We start from the raw sequence: 20260 nt of genomic DNA, 5'->3' as shown, positions 1-20260 counted from the left end.
CCATGAAGGGCTCGGTTTCCTACATCTCCTACTACATCACCGTCTTCTTAATGATCTATTAGATCGCTATTCATATAGTATGATCCCTTTCTCTATATCTACAATCGTTAATCTCTTCTCATTGCTTGTATTTAATAATTAGTACACCTACATAAATATGCAGGCATACAATCTTCCCTGTAGGTATGCTCATCTCTCGTATCTATATATCTATACTACTAGCTAGCTATTTATATAGACATATGCAACAAGACACACAATTTCCATACGCTCCCCCATACATAGCTTCATATAGTGAATTGTAAAAATTAAACAAATTTTCAATCAATCATGAGAATCCATAAACCATCAACAATCCAAACATGCTTGCAATCTTATGAGATTAAGAATCACTTGTGCATAATACCAAATGAGGACAATTATGTACACGAGAAGCATAACTTATCTATGATGGTGGTAATCTCCATAGCCTGGATTGTCGCAAGCTAGAGATCATAGCCATAGCTCTGATACCATTGCTACAAACGAAGGCACGAAAGGCCCTGTAAAATAGCAAAAACAACATATTGCAAGCCATAATCGACAAAACTATACACTTGACAAATAACTTGTGCACCATAATCATCGCTATACATGAACAGAGGGAAAGAGAGCGGAAGAGAGTAAGAGAGTGTGTGCAGGCGCATCTCCTAGAGCGGAGTGCTATGCCAGCATGGCAAGAGAGAAGAGTGGAGAGGAGAGAAGAATAACACAAACACTGGGTGCAATCTTTGCACATTTCATAGAGCAGCTATCCATTTTCCACATGTCATCTGCAAGTAATAACAAAATATCAATTCCATTATAGAATTGCTTTAACTTTACGAGAGAAATAAAAGTAAGGTAGACATATAAGCAATCTTAGAAGTTGAGAAAGGAAGGATGACGATTTATATAAGTAGAGAGAAATCAAAGATCCAAAAGCGTAACTTCTAAATCATTGCTCTAATGGAGTTTCCGAGGGATCCATTGGCTTTGAAAGGGGGATAGAACTCCAATCCTCGTTTTGTTTGTATGCTTAACATAAGACTTTTGTGCTTTGTGAATTTCTTGTTTTGCTTCTTCTAAAGTTTGGATGTGGTGTTGTGCAATTTCATAGTATGTGGACCTTCATTCAAAATATGGAACAAAGGAGTAGGCAATGAATGGTAATCAAATCAATTCCAAGAGTTATCTCACCCTAGCCAATCTACATTCTTGCCTCCTCAAGGAATTGGATGGTCATTTTCACTGAAAATCTTGGCCTCATGTTCTAAGGGTGTCATTTAACTGTTTGTTTTTTCTATGTTTTTTGTTCATTGCCATAATAGAAAAGAAAAGAGGCAATCTTAGACCATTGATTGCCAAAAACAACACGTGCCTACAAGATGAAGCGTGAGGAGACACAAACTGATGGCAAATGCTAGGGTGGAGTTAGCTAAAGTAGCAAAGGCGCAGCTCCTATTAAGGCAGCAGCTCCATGCCAACTTTGGCTAGCAACAAAGCATCTCTCTCTCTCTCTCTGCCTGTCTCGCTCTCTCTTACACACACAGACACACAAGGACTGTTAGTATTGTTCCCTTGACATTAAAGATTCTCCCTCCTTGAGGGTGTTTGTATGTGAATAAGAAGGGGAGAATCGTATATGCTCTATGTCACTTAAGTACAATAGATTGGTCGTCTTAGTTTCCATGTGAGCAACACGTCTTGAGGGTCTCTTCATATTTTTTTTGTGATTCGTCGGTCAAAATCTCCCAGGTCTCTGTAGATCGTTCCTAGGACTCTTCGATACATCTCTGAGGTCACATAAGACTTCAAAAAGCCGTCCCCCCCCCCCCCCCCCCAAAAAAAAAAAAAAAAAAAAAACAAGGTGAGGGATCACGAGGGCCTGCCAATGAAAGGATTTGTGAAGGTGTTGTCAAGGAGGAGGAAGAGGGGGGCATTGGAATGTGTCACGTCAATATCGTGTTGTTTCGAATTTCAAAAATGCCGATTGAGTGCAAGGGAAAGAGGAGAAATTTCGACCCAAAATAGAGAAAAATAGTCTAAAAATCCAAAAAAGTACTCCTAATTTTACAAAATTTCCTCTTGGCAAACTCAAGGAAAGTAATTTTGCTTGTTTGGAAAAATGATTTTTCTTGACCAGCAATAGTCTCTCTCTCTTTCTCTCATGTAGGCACCACGATCTCTCTCTCTCTCTCTCTCTCTCTCTCTCTCTCTCTCTCTCTCTCTCTCTCTCTCTCTCTCTCTCTCTCTCTCTCTCTCAGGTAATCAAGGGTCTGCAGGAGGAAGGTAAGGAGAAAGGTAAGGTACACAGCCAGTAGAAGGAAGGTAAGGTACACATCACCACACAGTCTCGACTCTCGGCACCATGATCTCTCTCTCTCTCTCTCTCTCTCTCTCTCTCTCTCTCTCTCTCTCGCGGACTTACTCACTCTGAGATACTTTAATCACCCAATTGACTAGTGGTCAAGCATTGTTTGATGATTCATTTTTGTTTCTTCAAGCCAACATGACAAACCTTTACAAGGGGATGGCTTCATGCTCTACAACTTCTTTATCGCAAGACTGTTATGTGAGGACTTGCTTGGCAAGGTCTTGTTGTGCCATTTTTACGTCACTTGGGCTATTCTATTGGGGCGGATGCTGCCTATGAACAACTTCTAGATTGGATCTCAAGCTCGACCCACATTCACAAAAAGTATGTGTTTTTGTTTGATGATTCATTTTTGTTTCTTCAAGTCAACATGGCCAACCTTTACAAGGGGATGGCTTCATGCTCTACAGCTTCTTTATCGCAAGACTGTTATGTGAGGACTTGCTTGGCAAGGTCTTGTTGTGCCATTTTTACGTCACTTGGGCTATCCTATTGGGGCAGATGCTGCCTATGAACAACTTCTAGATTGGATCTCTAGCTCGAGCCACATTCACAAAAAGTATGTGTCCTAGAAGTCTCAAGCATAGCTATTTATACCCGTAATGGTGTCTTTTCATATCCATTTATGGCGGCCATCTGGAAAACGTGATTCAGTTTGACTGTGATCTACTTTCTTAGTTTGAAGAGGCTTGACAACTCTTATGCAGCGTAGGTTATAAGAAAATAGAGTCGATCAATATGGGGTAACTTTGGTTGCATGAAAGCATATTGTCATACCCAAGAGATTGGGACAGGATCTATCTTGGATGTTTGGGTGGACCTCCTTGCTCATGGGTGGACCTTGCCTGAACTTTGAAGAAGCCTCATGTCGTATAATTTTGGTTGGTGGCTAGTAAAATATGGGCTCTTGTTTCCTCGGTATGGTACAAGCTCAGTGCTCACTAGTCGTACCTTCTCTCTGGAGACTCGTCCGACATGGGCTCCCATCTCCTCGGTATGGCACAAGGTCACTAGCTGCAACTTCTCACCTCGGTACTGAGTATTTCAAATTGGCAATCATGATTTTATTTCCTTCCCAATTCTTGGGCCTGAATCGTGTACAATGTTTGATTTTTATTCACAATCTGCGGTGATGAGCCATGGTCAACGTATACGAAGAGTTTTATAATGACAGGTTTGATCTTTGCTTGATGAAAATGTTCTTACCAAGACACCTCATTACATGCTATTCGCATGGGCATGCCTTACCCGATCCTGGTTACTTTTGTGACTGAGTGCACAGACTAACAAACTCCATATACATGTTTTGTGAGCGGTCATGCGACCATTTTCTTGATCAAAATTACTGGTTTGGAGAGAGAGAGAGAGAGAGAGAGAGAGAGAGAGAGAGAGAGAGAGAGAGAGAGAGAGAGAGAGAGAGAGAGAGAGAGAGAGAGAGAGAGAGAGAGAGAGAGAGAGAGAGAGAATATGGCTGACCTACATAAAAATTAAGAAGAAAAGTCATCAAAAGCAATGAGTTATTGAGAGCAGGCAAGTAGCTCCCAAAGCAAAAACCGTGATGCATGGCTATGGGATAGGGCAGGCATAGAAAACATCAAATCAAATAAGCTACTCCATATGCTCTCTCTAGATTTTATTGTAGCATCCACAAAAAGGAAATGGTTGTCAAACTGAATTCCATGTACATGATGTGGGCTAAATAAAGACGAGCGAAAAAAAGTAGCCTTGTTTGCCAGATCAATCAATATAAGTGTGGTACGCAACATCAACACAATTTATGAAACCATTCAATTATAGGATGCTTGTTATTACAGTACAGCTAATTGGTGTCAATCACAGAGACCATAAGTTGGCAGAATGATAAGCGTGTCCATCAAACTTTTGCCCGTTATACAAGGAACAATCTCAAAGGGAATTGAGCCTACCTTACATGAGGCGATATTCCTGGCTGTAGGATAAAGGGGAGACCAAAAGAGGGATTCAGCCCCAAAAAGAAAAGAATTATGTCAAAGTTGTTGGAACAGTGTATACAGACGTTCTGTTGAAAGGTCAAAGAATACAGAATTGTGTATGTCACATATCATTGCCAGACGGTATGGACTCGAGTACCTGCACCACTTCAACCATGCTTGGTCTTTTGGAAGGCGTTTGAGACGTGCAAACAAGACCCAACTTCAACACCTGCATAACATCAAGCTGAGCAGCAGGTCCTAGGTTTGGGTCAATGCAAGTAGGCCCCCGTCCCCGTTCAAGGGCCGATCTCACAGCATCGCACAGTAGAATGCAATCTGCTTCAGCATTTTCCACACGATGTCTGCCAGTTGCAAGCTCTAGCAAGACAACACCAAAACTGAAGACGTCACATTTCTCACTTAGGCGTATACTTTGACAAGCTACTTCTGGAGCCACATATCCCAAAGCTGAATGAAACCTCCGACTTGTAACATAAGTATCAAGCAGCACTGGGGAAAGCTTTGAGAGCCCATAGTCAGATAAATGTGGCAGAAAATTATGGTCCAAAAGAATATTTGATGACTTCAAATCCAAATGTAAAACCTGGGGCCTGCAGTCATGATGAAGATATGTAGGACCCCTTGCAGTTCCTAAGGCGATATCGAACCGCCGCTTCCGTGTCAATTGCCCATAACCTGCATATTGCTGATGCAAATGGTCGTATAAACTTCCATTGGCAATATAATTAGAAAGGATGAGCTGCATCGTTGGAGACTAGAAGTAACCTTGCATAGCAACAACATTAGGATGTCTCACATTGGCAAGGCGTCCAATCTCTTCTTCGAACTCTTCTGAGTTCTTGATTCTTCCCAATGTTTCAAGTTTCTTTACAGCCATGGATACTCCTGCCTCAAAGGTTGCCTTGTAAACCGTTCCAAGAGTACCACTACCAACGACACAATCCTTGTCTAGAAGAGCTTTTGAACCGACTTCCCAATCTTCATACTTGGCTGGTAAAGTCTTACTAAAAAGAACAAGCTTCCCGAATATTTGGTTAGTCTCGGGAGAAGGTGGGGTGCTTTCAAAGACCCTGTCTTCTGTCATCTTCCTCAACGCCCTAAAGATCATCACAAAAATTACCACAACACACAGAGCAACGAATGCAGTAACCACTATGGACGCATCTACAAACAACCGAACACTGCCATGATCTCTCTCTCTCTCTCTCTCTCTCTCTCTCTCTCTCTCTCTCTCTCTCTCTCTCTCTCTCTCTCTCTCTCTCTGTGTGTGGCAATCGACTCATCCGACTCCCGACTCATGCTTTCGAGCTCAGCTCACAAGACCAAGCTCTTGAGCGTGTGCAAAAGATGAGTCTCAGGCTGCGTCACCGACCCTGTAGGAGGAAGTTAAGGCACACAACCAGCAAGGTGCAGAGCTTTGATGATGATGCCATCCGGAGGTTTTCTTGGCTCGATGGGCAAGCCTGGGATAGGTGTGGGCTGCTCTGATGCTCGGTGGCACCTGCCGGTTGGTGGTTCTCTCTATTTAAGCTAGTCTCGGTGGCGGATTGGCGAATCTCTGGTTCTGACGGCCCTTTTTTTTTGGTGGAGGCTCCTAAGAGGCCGGTGATGGAGCTCCGAGCTCCCCCCTTCTTTCGGCTTGTTGCAGGTCTGAAATGGCTCTTGCGGTGATCTTTTTGGGCGGGGTCTTACCCGATGTAGAGGGTAAGTCTCTGGTGGCAGGGTACTCGTGTCATGAAGTGCACTGTTCAGGACTCGCAGGAGCCTCAAGACGAGCATTGAGGTCTAGTCTCTAGACAAGACCTTCTGCTGCAGGTGCAAGATGGACCCGAGTTGGGGGGGGGGGGGACTGGGACGGACTCCTTAGAGTCGTGTGCGATCGCTCTGCGAGTCTGCGTTACTACAGTCCAGCTCACAATGTCGCTCTCAGGCCTCGACAATCTAAGCACAAACTCACACGCAGCTTCAAGTAGAATTTCGCACGTGGCCTTCACGTCGTCCTACAAAACTACTGGCCGTCCACGTGGACACCATTCGTGAAAGTACGCCCAATGTAGCCCAACACTAAGGCCTTTCCTTAGCAGGCCAAAACACACACACACACACACACACACACACACACACACACTCACTCACTCACTCTCCAAATTGACAAGCACTTAGTGTCAAGTCGGCTGGAAACATAGAGTGATATTGATTGCGAGATTAGACCGAAGTCCCTGTACTAGGCAGGGCGAGTGGTGTCCTGAGTCGCAGCGAAATTTTCCTTCTAAGATCAGAGGGTTTACGTCCCTAGCAGCTCGGATTGCATTGGGCGTTTCCCCACATTGTCTCTCGCTGTTCTCTCTGCGTTGACATGATCTAGGCTTCGAGCTCATATTAGCAAATCATGGCTGCAGGCTCCACGCAGGAAAGCCTACGCAAGGTTCTCGGTGCCATCAAGGATTCCACCAAGGTTGGCCTCGCGCAGATCAACAGTGAATACAAGGTATGCTTTTGGGGCCGGACAATCCTTGAAATCAACGTTCCTTCTGCCTCCAATTCTGTGCTACGTGTCTTTCCATGTCGATTGGAGCGCACACAGGCACTAAAAGTTTAGCTTTATTGCATCTCTTGTTTTGGACCGCCTGCCCTGGATGCGCTGTTGCAGGTTGACCTTACCCTTTTTGATTTCTTTGCAAATCTCTGCCTCTGATTTGGGATGGGGCTTGGTTTGCTCAAGGGCGCACAACCAAGAATTGTGCAAATCAACCCATGATTTTTGAGTATTTTGCTTTGGACGTTCTCCACTGATGTTAATTATGCATAGCCACAGATCTTTCGTCATTCTTACTTTGTAATGCTTTTCAAAAACTTGGCAAACAACTTGTTTCGATCTTCTCCCCATTGTAGGATCTGGACATAGCCATTGTGAAGGCAACAAATCATGTTGAGAGCCCTCCCAAAGAGAAACACATAAGAAGTAAGTGTCCGAGTTTAAACTTTTCTGGGTTCATTAGAATTTGTTTACAAGACCATCTCCATGTAGAAGTGATTGTATTATTTTCCTTTCAGCAATTTTTGCAGCAACATCTGCTTCAAGACCCCGAGCTGATGTTGCTTACTGCATTCATGCCCTTGCAAGACGAGTTTCCAAGACTCATAATTGGACTGTAAGATCTTATCAACTCCTAACATAGTACATACTGCTTAATTGATACTTCTGGTGGACCTTTGATTGGACCTGCCATTGTTCTCACAGGTTGCTCTTAAATCTTTGTTGGTCATTCATCGCTCTTTAAGGGAGGGTGATCCAACTTTCAGAGAGGAGCTTATAAACTATTCCCGTTCACGGAGGCTTGCATTTAACCTCTCTAATTTCAAAGACGATTCCAGCCCGAGTGGTGAGTGTTTTTATGTGTGCATCTTGGAGCTTCTGTACCTACAGTTTCTTACCTTTTCTATGAAATACTCCCTGTGATGTTTAACGATCTCTAATATGTGAAGAATTTAAGAGAGTTATCATATCTCTTCCTTTTTTGCCCATTGTTATTTGTCTGCACAGCTGTCATTTTCGTTTTTAAATCAAATTTGAGGGTAGAAAGTGTTTTGTATGATCAGACTGAGTATGGGTTTAGAATAAGACTGTGAGATTCAGTTTTTACTCCAACAGTTCAAAAACATGAAGTTAAGTTTTCTAAAAATTGCATTTGCAATCTATCATTTGACTAGTGAGTATTGATTGTTGCCGATGTTATCTAAACATCATAAAAGTTTGGCAACCTCGTTATGTACCTCTAGGAGGACTTGACGTCTTTATTTGAAAACTTGCATCTTTTTGTGATGCTTGCGACTGGGCTTCTTGAACTTGAGTTTTTCTTAGGGTTACGTGATGAAGTAGTAGGAGCTTTTGTCTTAGAAGAGGGTTTAGATACTGGATGAGAAGTAGAAGTGGATAATTAGGTGAATCTGATGGAGAAAAGATGGATATGTCTTTACTGTCATGAAGAAGAGAGAGAGCGCGTTCCTTGTCCTTGCTTTTCTTGGCAGCCGAGTATTCTGTTCCTGGGATCCCTTGTGCATATTGGCACCTTGGTCCACGTTTTCCTCTTGCCGATTGTTACCTCTGTCAGTGGTTTCTAATGCTCATCGGCTGTCACAAGTGACTGACGTGGCATACACAGAGCTGAGAGGACAGGGGATCATGGTTTTTAAAACCCTAACACGGACAATGTTTGAGGATTATGGCCGAGGGGCGTAAACCCTAATCACAGAAGCATGAAGTGCTGACGTGGTTGGCAGCAACGGAAAATGTGGGCTGGCACTAGCAGTGTAAAGTGCTGATGTGGCAGATGTATGGACAGCCGGAAATTCCATGAAAGCTCTTGGGGTGCCTTTTTTTAAGCTTTTAGGAGCCAAAGCTTTGCATGTTTATGCTTTTCAAGGCCAAGGGCCTTCAAATTTGTAAACAGGGCCTTCTCTCTGGCATTCCCAGTTTATAGAAGCAAAGCAAAGCAAAGCAGAGTTGAGCTAAGTTGAGCTGGCAAGGTGTACCTTTGTGAAGCAGTAAAGAAAAAAATACCGGAAGGGACATCAGACTTTGGAGCCAATGCATTTGGAAGCGGAAGTTGGAACTCCCCCTCCCCCGCTTTGTGCCGACGACTCCTCTCCTTCTCAATCTATCACCCAAGGGTGGTAGATTGGTTATGCCATTTCCCTCTTGAATAACAAGTCTTGAGTACAACTCTCCGTGTCGGATAGATCTTTAAGGTCTCTTGGGATAGTTTCCTACGACGTTAAAATACTCTTCTTCTTCTTCTTCTTCTCTCTCTCTCTCTCTCTCTCTCTCTCTCTCTCTTCAAGTTCAGTTGTAGTTTTTGTCGTGTGTTGATATAGATTTCTTGCTTGGGTGTTCATCTTTGTTAAATGGTGTCATAGCTCAGATGATGGAGGATTTGGTCCTTTTTCTCCGGCACACATGGGTTCTAGCCGTGAATCCGACGGAGACGATATCCCTTTGACCACGCGTCTGTGGGGAGATGAAGAGCACTCAAATCCCAATGGGGGAACAAGGGAAGCCAACATAGATTCAACAGGATCAAGCCTCCTTCCGAGGTTTGGAAGACCACGACAAGTTTCTGGTGGGGGATCTTGACAAGCGCAGTACCGACGTCTACTCGAGGTTGACACGTGCACGAAAAGAATGATCAGGTATTGCAAGGACCCGAAATATGTGAAGTACCCGAATAATCATCCACTTGACGAGGTTTACTCTAGATGGCGAGAAGCGGTCTACTCACCTCTCAAGTCAGCCATGAAGACAAAGGCAAAGTTGGGTGCAGAAAAGCAGAAACTGTACTCGCAAGAAGAGTTAGATGAAGCTCTTGAACAAAAGATCAATTAGTTGATGAAAAGCACAAAGCACTCTCGAAAGAAAGGCAAGTTAGAGGATTACTTCGGTTATTTGGGTCGGAAATCGACTTTCGAGGTGGCTAGTAAATCCAAGAGGTTTGTTCGTTTTGAGGATGACCCCGATTCTTCTTTTTCTTCAGAGAGTTTCGAGAGTTCCTCTTCTTCTAGTTCTAGTGAGGATGAGAAGAGGCGGCAGAAGCAGAGAAAGACCAAGAAAAGCAAGAAAAGTTGACTCAAAGAAAAAGTTGGGTGTTACGTTACTCCTTTGTCATAGGTTACCTCGACAAATTGATAGTATTATGTTAAATGGCTTTATGTGAAGAAGTACTTTGAAATGGGAATTCCTAAAATGAATTTGTTACATGTGCTCTTTCATGTGTGTATTGTTTGAGTACATGTCTGAAAGAGGAAACGACTGCAATATTTCATCTTAGTCACTTAACTTACAGAGTTTGGCCAAGTGGCCCAAAGGGGGTTAGAAATAAAAACTTGACCCTCCCAACTTGCAGAACCCAACAGAGGGGCCTAAAACCTTTTGAAAATAAAACATCCACCAAGAATTGCGTAGAGATGCTGACGTGGCAGCTCGTACGGATTTCCATGATTTGCAGCAGGCTGTTGATGTGTTTAGGGTACGGATTCCCGTGATTTTCAGGTAGCCACTTAGCGCCAGCTTTGGGGAGCACAACTTTTGGATGAGCAGCTTTTGGGGATTCTAGCTTTTGGGCCTCATGTATGTTTATAAGCAGAGCTAGGGCCTCACTTCTCCTCACATTCTGGCTTGGGAGCCCTAAGAGGAGGAGGACCTTCTGACATTGTACTTTGCGAAGCATAATAATAAAGAAATACCGAAAAGGGGCGCGAGTTTAGGGGCCAATCCATCTAGGCACGGAACTACGCTTTGTCGTGTCGACATTGTCTCTCTCTCTCTCTCTCTCTTTGACTTTGTATCGGATCCACCACATTGAGATCCACCACATTGTAACTTCCTGGTCTCATAGGTCACTTTGGCCTTTTGAAGACGTTAATATAACATTTCATTTCATTTCATTTCTCTCTCTTCAAAGTTTTGCGAAGCTATTTGCAGTTTCTCGCAATAAATCTTTGGCTTGGAGTGTCCCAAGTCTATTACAAGGAGTTAGAGCTCTCGTATGCAGGAGCAGATGGTAGTAGCAATAGGAGTTCTGTGTACCAAGGATCTTTCCATCAAGGGCATGTATGATGTCACACTATATGCAACTTTGTATCAACACGGAGAGCCTCTCTCTCTCTCTCTCTCGCGTATCTTGTCTCTTTTACCTCTGTAATCTCTCTCCTCCACAATTGCTTTCTAGAGGAGTCTATCAAAGACGAGCAAGATCTTAGTGGAGGTGTCCACCGGATGGGAGGCCAATCCGTGTATCATCGCGTCTTTCGTTGCCTACCTGACATGAGTTCCTACAAGAGTTGGACAACATTTTTTCTTGGATTTACATGAAAGAATCCAATGCTATGGCTTTTCTCAAGAACAATGCTCTGACGCCTAGAAAGATTCGAGCGTTAAAAGATATGCCATGTCAACACTTGCCGTACATGCCACGTTAGCCATGGATATATATATATATATATATATATATATAGATAGATAGATAGATAGATAGATAGATAGATAGATAGATAGATAGACTATATTGGGGACCAGAAGATGGGTTGGTCTCCCCCTCCCCCCGGGTAAAAAGTATCTATTACTAGGGAGAAGTCTATACAAGCAGTTGAACCGAACGTATGACCACGTTCGTAAAATCAGACTTGATGTTACTGGCTTCCTATTCCTAGGGGTAGTAATGCATTCAAGGAAGTCACATTCCATGTCTCTGTCTTGGCATGACACATTTGTAGAAAGAGCACATGAAAGTATGAGCAGCAAGCATGGGCATTTCCGTTGTGAATTGCCACAGTTGATTGCTTTAGATCAGAAGAGAAAGATACGATATCATTGGTTGCGTGTGTGTAGTAAACGGTTTGGCACTCCGTCTATTGGTTCATCTACATTGCATGCACGGTCTTTGAGGAAGACAAGATTTTTTCCAGTCACTTTACATGGAATAGGTATGTTCACGGTTTTGTGTTAGAAATGGTTTCAGGATTTTCAGCCATGGAGATTCTTGAAGAAGAAAGAAGCAGGACTCTAGACGAAGTTGAAGCATCGAAGGAGCTACAAAAGACTTCGTGTCGCTTTCGGCGCGGCCCAAAGAAGCAAGCGTTGCAGATCTTTATGAAGTTCAAGTACCGCACGACCCACACATCAGAGTGGGCCGACGAAGAGTCCCTTCCAAGATTCCGGATGCTATTGGCGATCTCCCTCGACGCCATACAGTTCAGTACCAGTACCTCACTTTGAAAAGGAGGGGATGTCACGTGACACATCCAACCCTACGTGTCCGTGGACAAGCTACAGCATGACCAGGGTTCAATTCAGTCAAGTCAGTCTAGATTTAGAAGTGATCTGGCACTTTTGTGAGTCTATTCGTAGACCGTGCATGCCTAGACACTTAGTGTAGATGCATATCCTCTGGTTGCACACAACATGATCATAAGCATTCCCATCAGAATCCATCAGAATCCTTCAGGGGAATTTTCCAGTGCATTTACCTATTCTTGACATTTTTCACTTATTATTTTGAAGTGACTTTTGTTGGAAAGTAGGTAGGGCAAATTGAGTAAGTTTGTATATAAGCAAACCTAGACTAGCACTAATTGGCAGAAGAGGCAACATGAGCCAAGCTCAACAGGCAACTTCTCAAGCAAGAACCTTGGTGGTTTCCCCTCCAAGCAAGATCCCAGCCTTAGCGTTTTCATCAAGATGATCCTCGCCATACACTCCCAGCACTTGGCGTTTCCATCTCCCTCATCGCCAGCAGATCACAGGCCTAGCGTTTTTGATCCCAGATCTTCACCGCAAGCAGATTCCCATGCCTAGCGTTTTTCAGCCCATATCACCATGCCTAGCGTTTTTCAGCCCATATCACCATTCCTTCTGGCCTAGCGTTTTCAGCAGATAAGATCGCCATTTTCAGCAGACAAAGACCTGCAGTTTCAGCCCTAAAGACATCAATTTTCAGCCCTAAGACCTGCAGATTTTCAGCCTTAAAGACAATAGATACTAGCGTTTTTCCTAGCGTTTTCAAGCAGGGCAGAATTCAGCCATCAGCGTTTTTGGACAGCAAATAAAAGATTGCAGATTTCAGCCCTTAGGTCGGTCTCGTCATCACCGTTGTCATCGCCGACATAGCCTAGACTTGCATCAGTCCCATGCATTCAGTTTGTACCAATTTGTGCAATCATAAGTAGACCACTCTCGCCGACGAGAGTGGGGCCTTCGGAGGAGGGTTTTACAACGTCTCTGGTGTCGTATCTCTCTTCTCTCTCTATCTCTCAGTCTCATCCACTTGCACGCACAGTGTCTTTTCACTTTGTTTGTGATCATTGCACTCTCTCACTAAGAACGGAAGGCTCTCCCTTCCATAAGAACAAAAGGAGCCTTTGAGCACAGTTCGGAGCACTCATCTTGAGCAAAGTTCAAACATTCATTCCGCTGCACCTTACATGATGTGTCCATAGCAAACCACAAGTCACCACCCCCTTTGGAGTGCGCAACGTCCGAATGATGGTTGGAATGAATGGATCTCCCAAGGATCGTACGCCCGTAGATGATCAAGCCGATGTCGAAGATACCGTGTACTGCAGCAGTCACTGAGAGACCGCATGGACCACGACTGGATGGTGTCCTGGCAAGAGGTAACTTCATTCTCTGTGAAAAACACAAGCAAAGAAGCTGCTGTCCACCCAAAAACGCAACTGGGAGGTGATGAAAACGCTGCTGTCCAGCGATTTTCAGCGTGCTCGTACGCTCCCGGCTGGGTTCGGAGCGGTGTAGAGGGTCTGGGGGGGCAGGGGATCGATGTAGCAACCCAAAGTGGGCTGAAAACAGAGAAATCACAGCAGGTGTTTATGGCTGAAATCTGAAGCAGATTTAGAGGATCGTCGACGGCAACGCACCGGATGCGAAGCCGTGTTGGAAAGCAAGTACCCCCCTGCCCCTATAAATAGGTGCCCAAGGTTGTGTGCTTTCCTCCTCTACCACATAGAATTTGTGTGGGTAAATATATTGATGTATCTGTACATGCAACATAGTCCATCCCAATGTTTTCAATAGGTGTGATGTGCTATGAGGGCACCCGGACAAAGTGGACGGCCGACCCCAAACTCGGGCTGTTGGACCAAGAGCAACCTAGACTATGGGCGGCCAGCCCGGAGACATACTAGCCGTACATGTATGCCCTAGACCTGTGAAGCAGTAGAGTGGTGTAAGTCTAACAATTAAACCTCTTATATCCTCCCGCATAGGGAATGTCTCAATCATAGATGGGATCGGTTGTATGGGACACCGGCCCTTGCGGCAAAGGCTAGCCCGCTTGGCTGCAGGCTCTTTGGCTCGGGGGTGAGCCTATAATGGCTCTATGGCTGGGAGGTGAGCCTGATGTTCACTATGTGTGTCTAGGTGTGAGTTTGGCTTGTGTCATGTCATTTGCGCAGGATGGATCCAGTGAGGGACTAACATTGGTACTAGAGCAGGTTCACATTGGTCTGACATATTGCAGGCGCCCATCCTGATGTTTGGGGATGTAACAACAACAATGTCGGCTTTACCTAATTTCTCTTTAAGGCGGCTGACATGAAACACTGGATGTACACCAATATCAGAAGGAAGAGCAAGTTTATAGGCAACTTGGCCAATTTTCCTTGTGATCAAGAATGGACCACAAAATCCAGCTGAAAGCTTATAATGCTTTCCAGTTCGCATAGTTTTGGAATCTTTGGGTATCTTCAGATAGACCCATCGTCCCACCTCTAGAGTCCTTGGAGATCTCTTATGATTAGCATAAGTGGTAACTCGATCACGAGCTATCCTTACCCAATTCGAGCATTTTCTACATTTCATACAAGAAATCTCGAGCTGGGTGATCATTGACTTTCTTTAAGCCAATGGCAATAGGGGATTTAGGCTCTAATCCATACATCAACATGAATGGGCTAAATTTAGTAGCAGAATGCTTGCTACTGTTGTAGGAAAACTCTAATTGTGGAAGGTACCTTTTTCAATCAGATTGCTCGTGAGAGACATAAGCTCTCAACATGTCCTCTAACGTCCGATTCATCCTTTCAGTTTGTCCATCGGACTCAGGATAATCAGAGGATGACATACTCAACTTCGTCCGCAGGTGTGAGCAAATACATCTTGCCAACATCACCCAGTGAACTTAGTATCTTGATCACTGACGATATCTTCTGGCAGACCATACAACTTATAAAGCTGATCGATAAATAAAACCGCTAACGCATGGCTTTTTACTATGGACTTTGTTGTTAAAAACTTCGCCATTTTTGTGAGTCTATCAACCACAACCCAAATGGCATCATTGTTACGACTAGTATTTGGCAAACCAACAATAAAATGCATAGAAATACTCTGTTACTTGGCATCAAGGTGCTGTGCCTTATTGACTTGACACTGAGCGCATCTCTTCACATAGCTCTCTATGTAAGAGCGCATCCTTGGCCAATGAAATATCGTTGGACCAATGCTAAAGTTCTCTGGATGCCTGGGTGCCCAACACTAGGAACATCATGGCATTTGAACAAAATCCTTTGTTGACCTCATCGATTTCCGACAACGCAGACAATCCACCTAATAGTATTGTCGTTGTTTCGTGTCAAAAGTGATGACGTGGCGGACAGCAAAAACCCTAATTTCTGTCAAAAACCCTAAAATTCGTGCAAACCCTAATTTTTGCCAAAAACCCTAATTTCCGAAAATCGCTAAAGGCTATAAAAAAAAATAATAAAAATAATTTTTTTTTGGAAAATGATGAGCGACGCGAATTTTGCTTTTTTTTTAATAAAAAAAGAGAAAAAGACTCTCTAAGAGAGAGAGAGAACTAATGCTTTTGATTTTAAAAGCTTTTGGGGCTTTGCTTTTGGGCATCCCTTGTAACCTTTAAATTAGTGGTGAGGGCCTCACTTCTTAGAGCATCTGGACGCAGAGTCTGAGAGTGAGTCCCGACCCGCTCTCTTGTACTTTGATGATTGATTAATACAAAAAGAAATACCGAAAGGGGCGCCAGTCTTTGGGGCCAATATCTCTAGGCACGGAACTCCGTCGGGCCAGTGCAAATCTATTGTGCTCTGTGAATTGTTTTGAAGTGGTTATTTGGTGCTGTCGCGGTTGATTCTTGACTTGGAGTGTCCAAGTCTGTTACAGTGGTATGAGAGCACGACCGATTTCTCTTCTACGGAAAATCCGATCCCCGATTTTTTTTTCCTCGGCACCTATGGCTTCAGGCAATGATCAGTCGACTCCCTCTGCATCTGGAGATGCGGGCTGGGATCACAACGAAGATTCAGACAGAGAGTATGGCCCGCCTCGGCCTACTCAAGCGGAGCGGCGAGAGATGGAGCGTCGCCAATTGATCGGCGATGCAATGAAGAGGATGCTCAATTTTTGCCAAGGACCCGAAGATGGCAAAATATATGAACCAGACCTCTTTGGAAGAGGTACAGATAGAGTGGCAAAGAACCACAACCACTCCCGAAACCCGCTCTCAAGAAACCTTCTGCCTCCAAGAAAATATACGGAGAAGGAACTGGAGAACGTGGTTGATGCACGGATTGCTCAGCTTTTCGACGTGCAAAAGAAAGGCAAAAAGCACGGCAAAAAGCAGAAGAAAGGCACTGACTTCCCGGGATATTTGGGTCGTCGGTCGACATTTGACAAGGCAAAGAAATTGAAGAAGCGCGTCAAGTTTGAAGACCTACCCAGTTCTTTTTCTTCTTCTTCTTTTGACAGTTCTTCTAGCTCTTCAGACTCGAGCGAAGAAGACAGGAAAAGCAAAAAGCGAAGCAAGAAACAACGCTTCAAAAAGGGCAAGAAAAAGGCAAAGAAGGCTACATCTCGCCCAGTGAGTGACAGTTCTACTGAGGACTCGTCTACAGACAACTCTGATTCTGATGATGAAAACTTTTATGCGAACAAGAAGAATTTTTACAAAGCCAACTAGTATGACTTTCTCGAAGATGAAAGCAAGAAAGTCCGAGAGTTTAAGGAAGGTGGCCACTCGATCAAGTTTGATACTTGTTCAGGATACTCAGATGCTTCGAAGGCTTTGTCTTTTATACAGCAGTTTGACATCGCTTTCGCGGGAGGACGCTATTCAGAGCACTCCAAGATTCGGAGAGCTACCTCTTACCTTAAGAGGAATGCTCGCACTTGGTGGTCCACGCTTCTCTTAAGCAAGACTGTGCCAGTTACATGGCTGAAATTCAAGAGGCTTTTTATTTCTTCTTGGTTGACTCAAGAGTTTGAGCGAGATATACGAGCTGCTTGGAACCATCTCCGGATGACCAAGAGCGATACAGTGAATTCTTACTGTGAAAGATTTTGGAGCTCTTTTCTACCCGCCTCTTCATTCAAGAAGATCTCGTTCAGAGAATAAATTGAGCGGTTTACCTTGGGTCTACCTACAGAGATCCGAGACCACTGCTTGGAACAGAAGTCAGCTTCTATTCAGGAGTTGATGAGTTATGTGAAGCGGGGCTTTGCCATTCACTATGGCAGTCTGACCTACCCCACAGATGAGGCCATGACACAACGAGCCGAACAGACTTATGGGAATGAAAGTAGAAAGAAAAAGAGCAACCCAGAGAAAAAAAAAAAGATGCACGACCCAAGCTTACTCCCGAGGAGAGAGCTCGCTTCATCAGAGAGGGGAAGTGCTTTGGATGCGGGGAACATGGACATATCTCCACGAAGTGTCCTAAAAAGGCACAGAAAGAACAGAATGATAAAGACGACGACAGGTCTGAGAGTTCGAGAGCAGCTGAGGAATGTGGCAGAAAAGGCAGATAGAAAAGCAGAACTGGTACCACATGGCGTGGGACCTGCACTGAATCTAATGAATGAAACTACAAACTTTGCCGCTTTTGGGGCAAAGTGAAGGATCAAGAAGCTCTTTTGAAGGAGCCAAGGCCAACTTCTTTTCACTTGGAATTGGCGGCTCGATTTGGAAATTACGCCCAACAGACTGACGCCATAGGCGGAGGTAGTTCGATTGGCACCCGGATGGGATGTTGCCATTACACCGAGCATTGGCAAACTTTGTTTGCAATGACAGGGGTGTTCAAGGCACGCGAGTGACGTTCTACTCGGGATCCGTTGGTACCACAAGAACTACGCCGTGGTTGACTACCGGGCCGAGAAAGCGACTTTGATAAATGAAGGGCTTAGAGATTGTACTTCATAAACTTTAGTTTCTTACTCATTCTTTTGGGAGAGAATTGAACGCTGGAGAATATGTTTTGACCTGATCAAAAGAACGCCAAGATTTTTCTCCACACTCATGCCGATTGCTTTTCAGAGGGCCTGAAGATCAAACCATTGATCTGATACTTGGAAGCACGCCACCGAATCGGCCACCTTACCGTGTGAGCCGAGTACAGAATGAAAAGATTATGAACCTAGTGAAAGACCTCTTGGAAAAGGGTCTTGTCCAGCCTAGTACTTCACCGTATTGCTCTCCAGTGTTGTTGGTTTTGAAGAAAGACGGATCTTGGAGAATGTGCATCGATTATAGCACTCTCAACGAAATCACCATCAAGAACAGATTTCCGATTCCTAGGATCGATGATATACTTGACAGGTTACAGGGATCCTCGTGCTTTAGCAGGATGGACTTGAAGAGTGGATATCATCAGATCAGGATAGGGCCAGGAGATGTCCACAAGACAGCTTTTCGGACGACTTTTGGGTTATTTGAGTTTTTGGTGATGCCTTTTGGCTTAACCAATGCTCCTGCGACATTTAACCGGATGATGGGGACATGATTTTTTTTCGAGAGTACAGGCTATTTGTTGGCACTTTCTTTGACGACATCATTGTTTTCTCCAAGAATGAGGCAGAACACAGAGATCATCTGCTTCAAGTCTTTCAGGCATTACGAGATCACACGTTAGTGATTAATGCAAAGAAAAGTGAATTTTTCCTACCAAAGATGCATTTTTTGGGACACATTGTCTCAGCAGGCAGGAGTGCAAATGGACCCGGCCAAGATAGAGACTATCCGTGATTGGCCCGATTTGAGGAATGTCCATGAAGCTAGAAGCTTCTTGGGACTGTGTTCGTACTACAGGCGGTTCATACGAAAGTTTGCAGAGGTTGCTTCCACTTTGCATACCTTGACACATAAAGGAGTACCTTTTTCGTGGGGACCCACAGAGGTGACTGCCTTTCGGACATTGAAAGAGAAATTGACTACGGGACTTGTTTTGACTTTGTCGGACTTGCAGAAGTCATTTGAAGTGTATTGTGATGCTTGTGGTCGTAGTCTGGGTGCGGTCTTGATGCAAGAAGGCCATGTCATAGCTTACGAGAGCCGTTTGTTCTCTAGGCCGGAGATGATAGCACAGATTTATGAGAAAGAGCTATTGGCGGTTATCCATGCTCTTACTCAGTGGCGGCATTACCTACTCGGAGCGGATTTTACTGTCTTTACAGACCATCAGAGTTTGCGCTACTTCTTGTCACAGAAGCAGCTTTCGGAAAAGCAGATGCGGTGGGCGAACATCTTGTCACAGTTCCACTTCCAGATTGTCCATGTGCAGGGACAGAAGAATGTGGTGGCAGATGCTTTGTCTCGGAAATCGTTGGTTTTGGCTGTTTCCGCGATACATCATAGGAGCTTCGAGGATATGGTCGGTCAGTATGCCACAGATACAGATTTTGCAGATATTTTCACACGGATACGGGATGGGGAGACAGTAGCTGGATACTCCCTTCGGGAAGGCTACTTGATGAAAAAGAGTATGTTGTGCGTTACACAACCGTTGAGGGAAAGGGTTATGACTGAATGCCACTGTCCACCTTTTACGGGTCACCGTGGCATTGCTACCACCATGAAGGGGGTAGAGAAATACTTCTTTGGGCCGAGACTCAAAAAGGATGTGGAAGAGTTTGTGTGCAGTTGCTTGGTATGCCAGAAGGTCAAGTTTGACAGGCATAAGGCACAGGGTTTGTTACAGCCTTTACCCATACCCACTCGCCCCTGGGAAAATATTGAAATGGATTTCATTTTTTTTGATCTCCCGAGAACACAGAACGATCACGATGATTTTCCGATTACATGGCACGTCTGAGACGATTCTCTCCGACAGAGACCCCAGATTTATGAGTTGGTTTTGGAAGGCAATTTGGGAGAACATTGGCATGCAGTTGCAGTTCTCGTCATCGTTCCACTTGCAGACTGACGGGCAATTTGAGATTGCCAATTCAATGATTTTAGATTTATTGAAGTCTTATATCTCAGATCAGAAGACTCAATGGGAAAGATATTTACCTTTGGTGGAATTTGCCTACAATAACACGATACACTCGTCGACGGGGAAGGCGCCATTTGAGATTGTTGAAGGT

The 20260-nt window shown here is 44.3% G+C and overlaps 1 protein-coding gene and 1 pseudogene across 1 annotated transcript in view; one reads left to right on the top strand and one right to left on the bottom strand.

Annotated features, from left to right (window-relative positions):
* Positions 1-4468: 4468 nt before the first annotated feature.
* LOC147450650 (putative LRR receptor-like serine/threonine-protein kinase At1g12460) lies at positions 4469-5801 on the bottom strand (annotated as a pseudogene).
* A 752-nt stretch (positions 5802-6553) lies between these two features.
* LOC147450649 (putative clathrin assembly protein At5g57200) overlaps positions 6554-20260 on the top strand; it is a 37592-nt gene continuing 23885 nt past the window's right edge. Inside the window, exons 1-4 of the mRNA XM_086519792.1 lie at positions 6554-6856; positions 7261-7330; positions 7423-7520; positions 7610-7751. Coding sequence (XP_086375918.1) covers positions 6758-6856; positions 7261-7330; positions 7423-7520; positions 7610-7751 — 409 coding nt within the window. The 5' untranslated portion in view covers positions 6554-6757. The remainder of the gene's footprint in view (positions 6857-7260; positions 7331-7422; positions 7521-7609; positions 7752-20260) is intronic.

The sequence above is a fragment of the Adiantum capillus-veneris genome, chromosome 9 (assembly GCF_014529385.1).
Source record: "Adiantum capillus-veneris isolate H3 chromosome 9, ASM1452938v2, whole genome shotgun sequence".
Classification (NCBI taxonomy): Eukaryota; Viridiplantae; Streptophyta; class Polypodiopsida; order Polypodiales; family Pteridaceae; genus Adiantum; species Adiantum capillus-veneris.
This window is presented reverse-complemented; position numbering and strand designations above follow the sequence as displayed.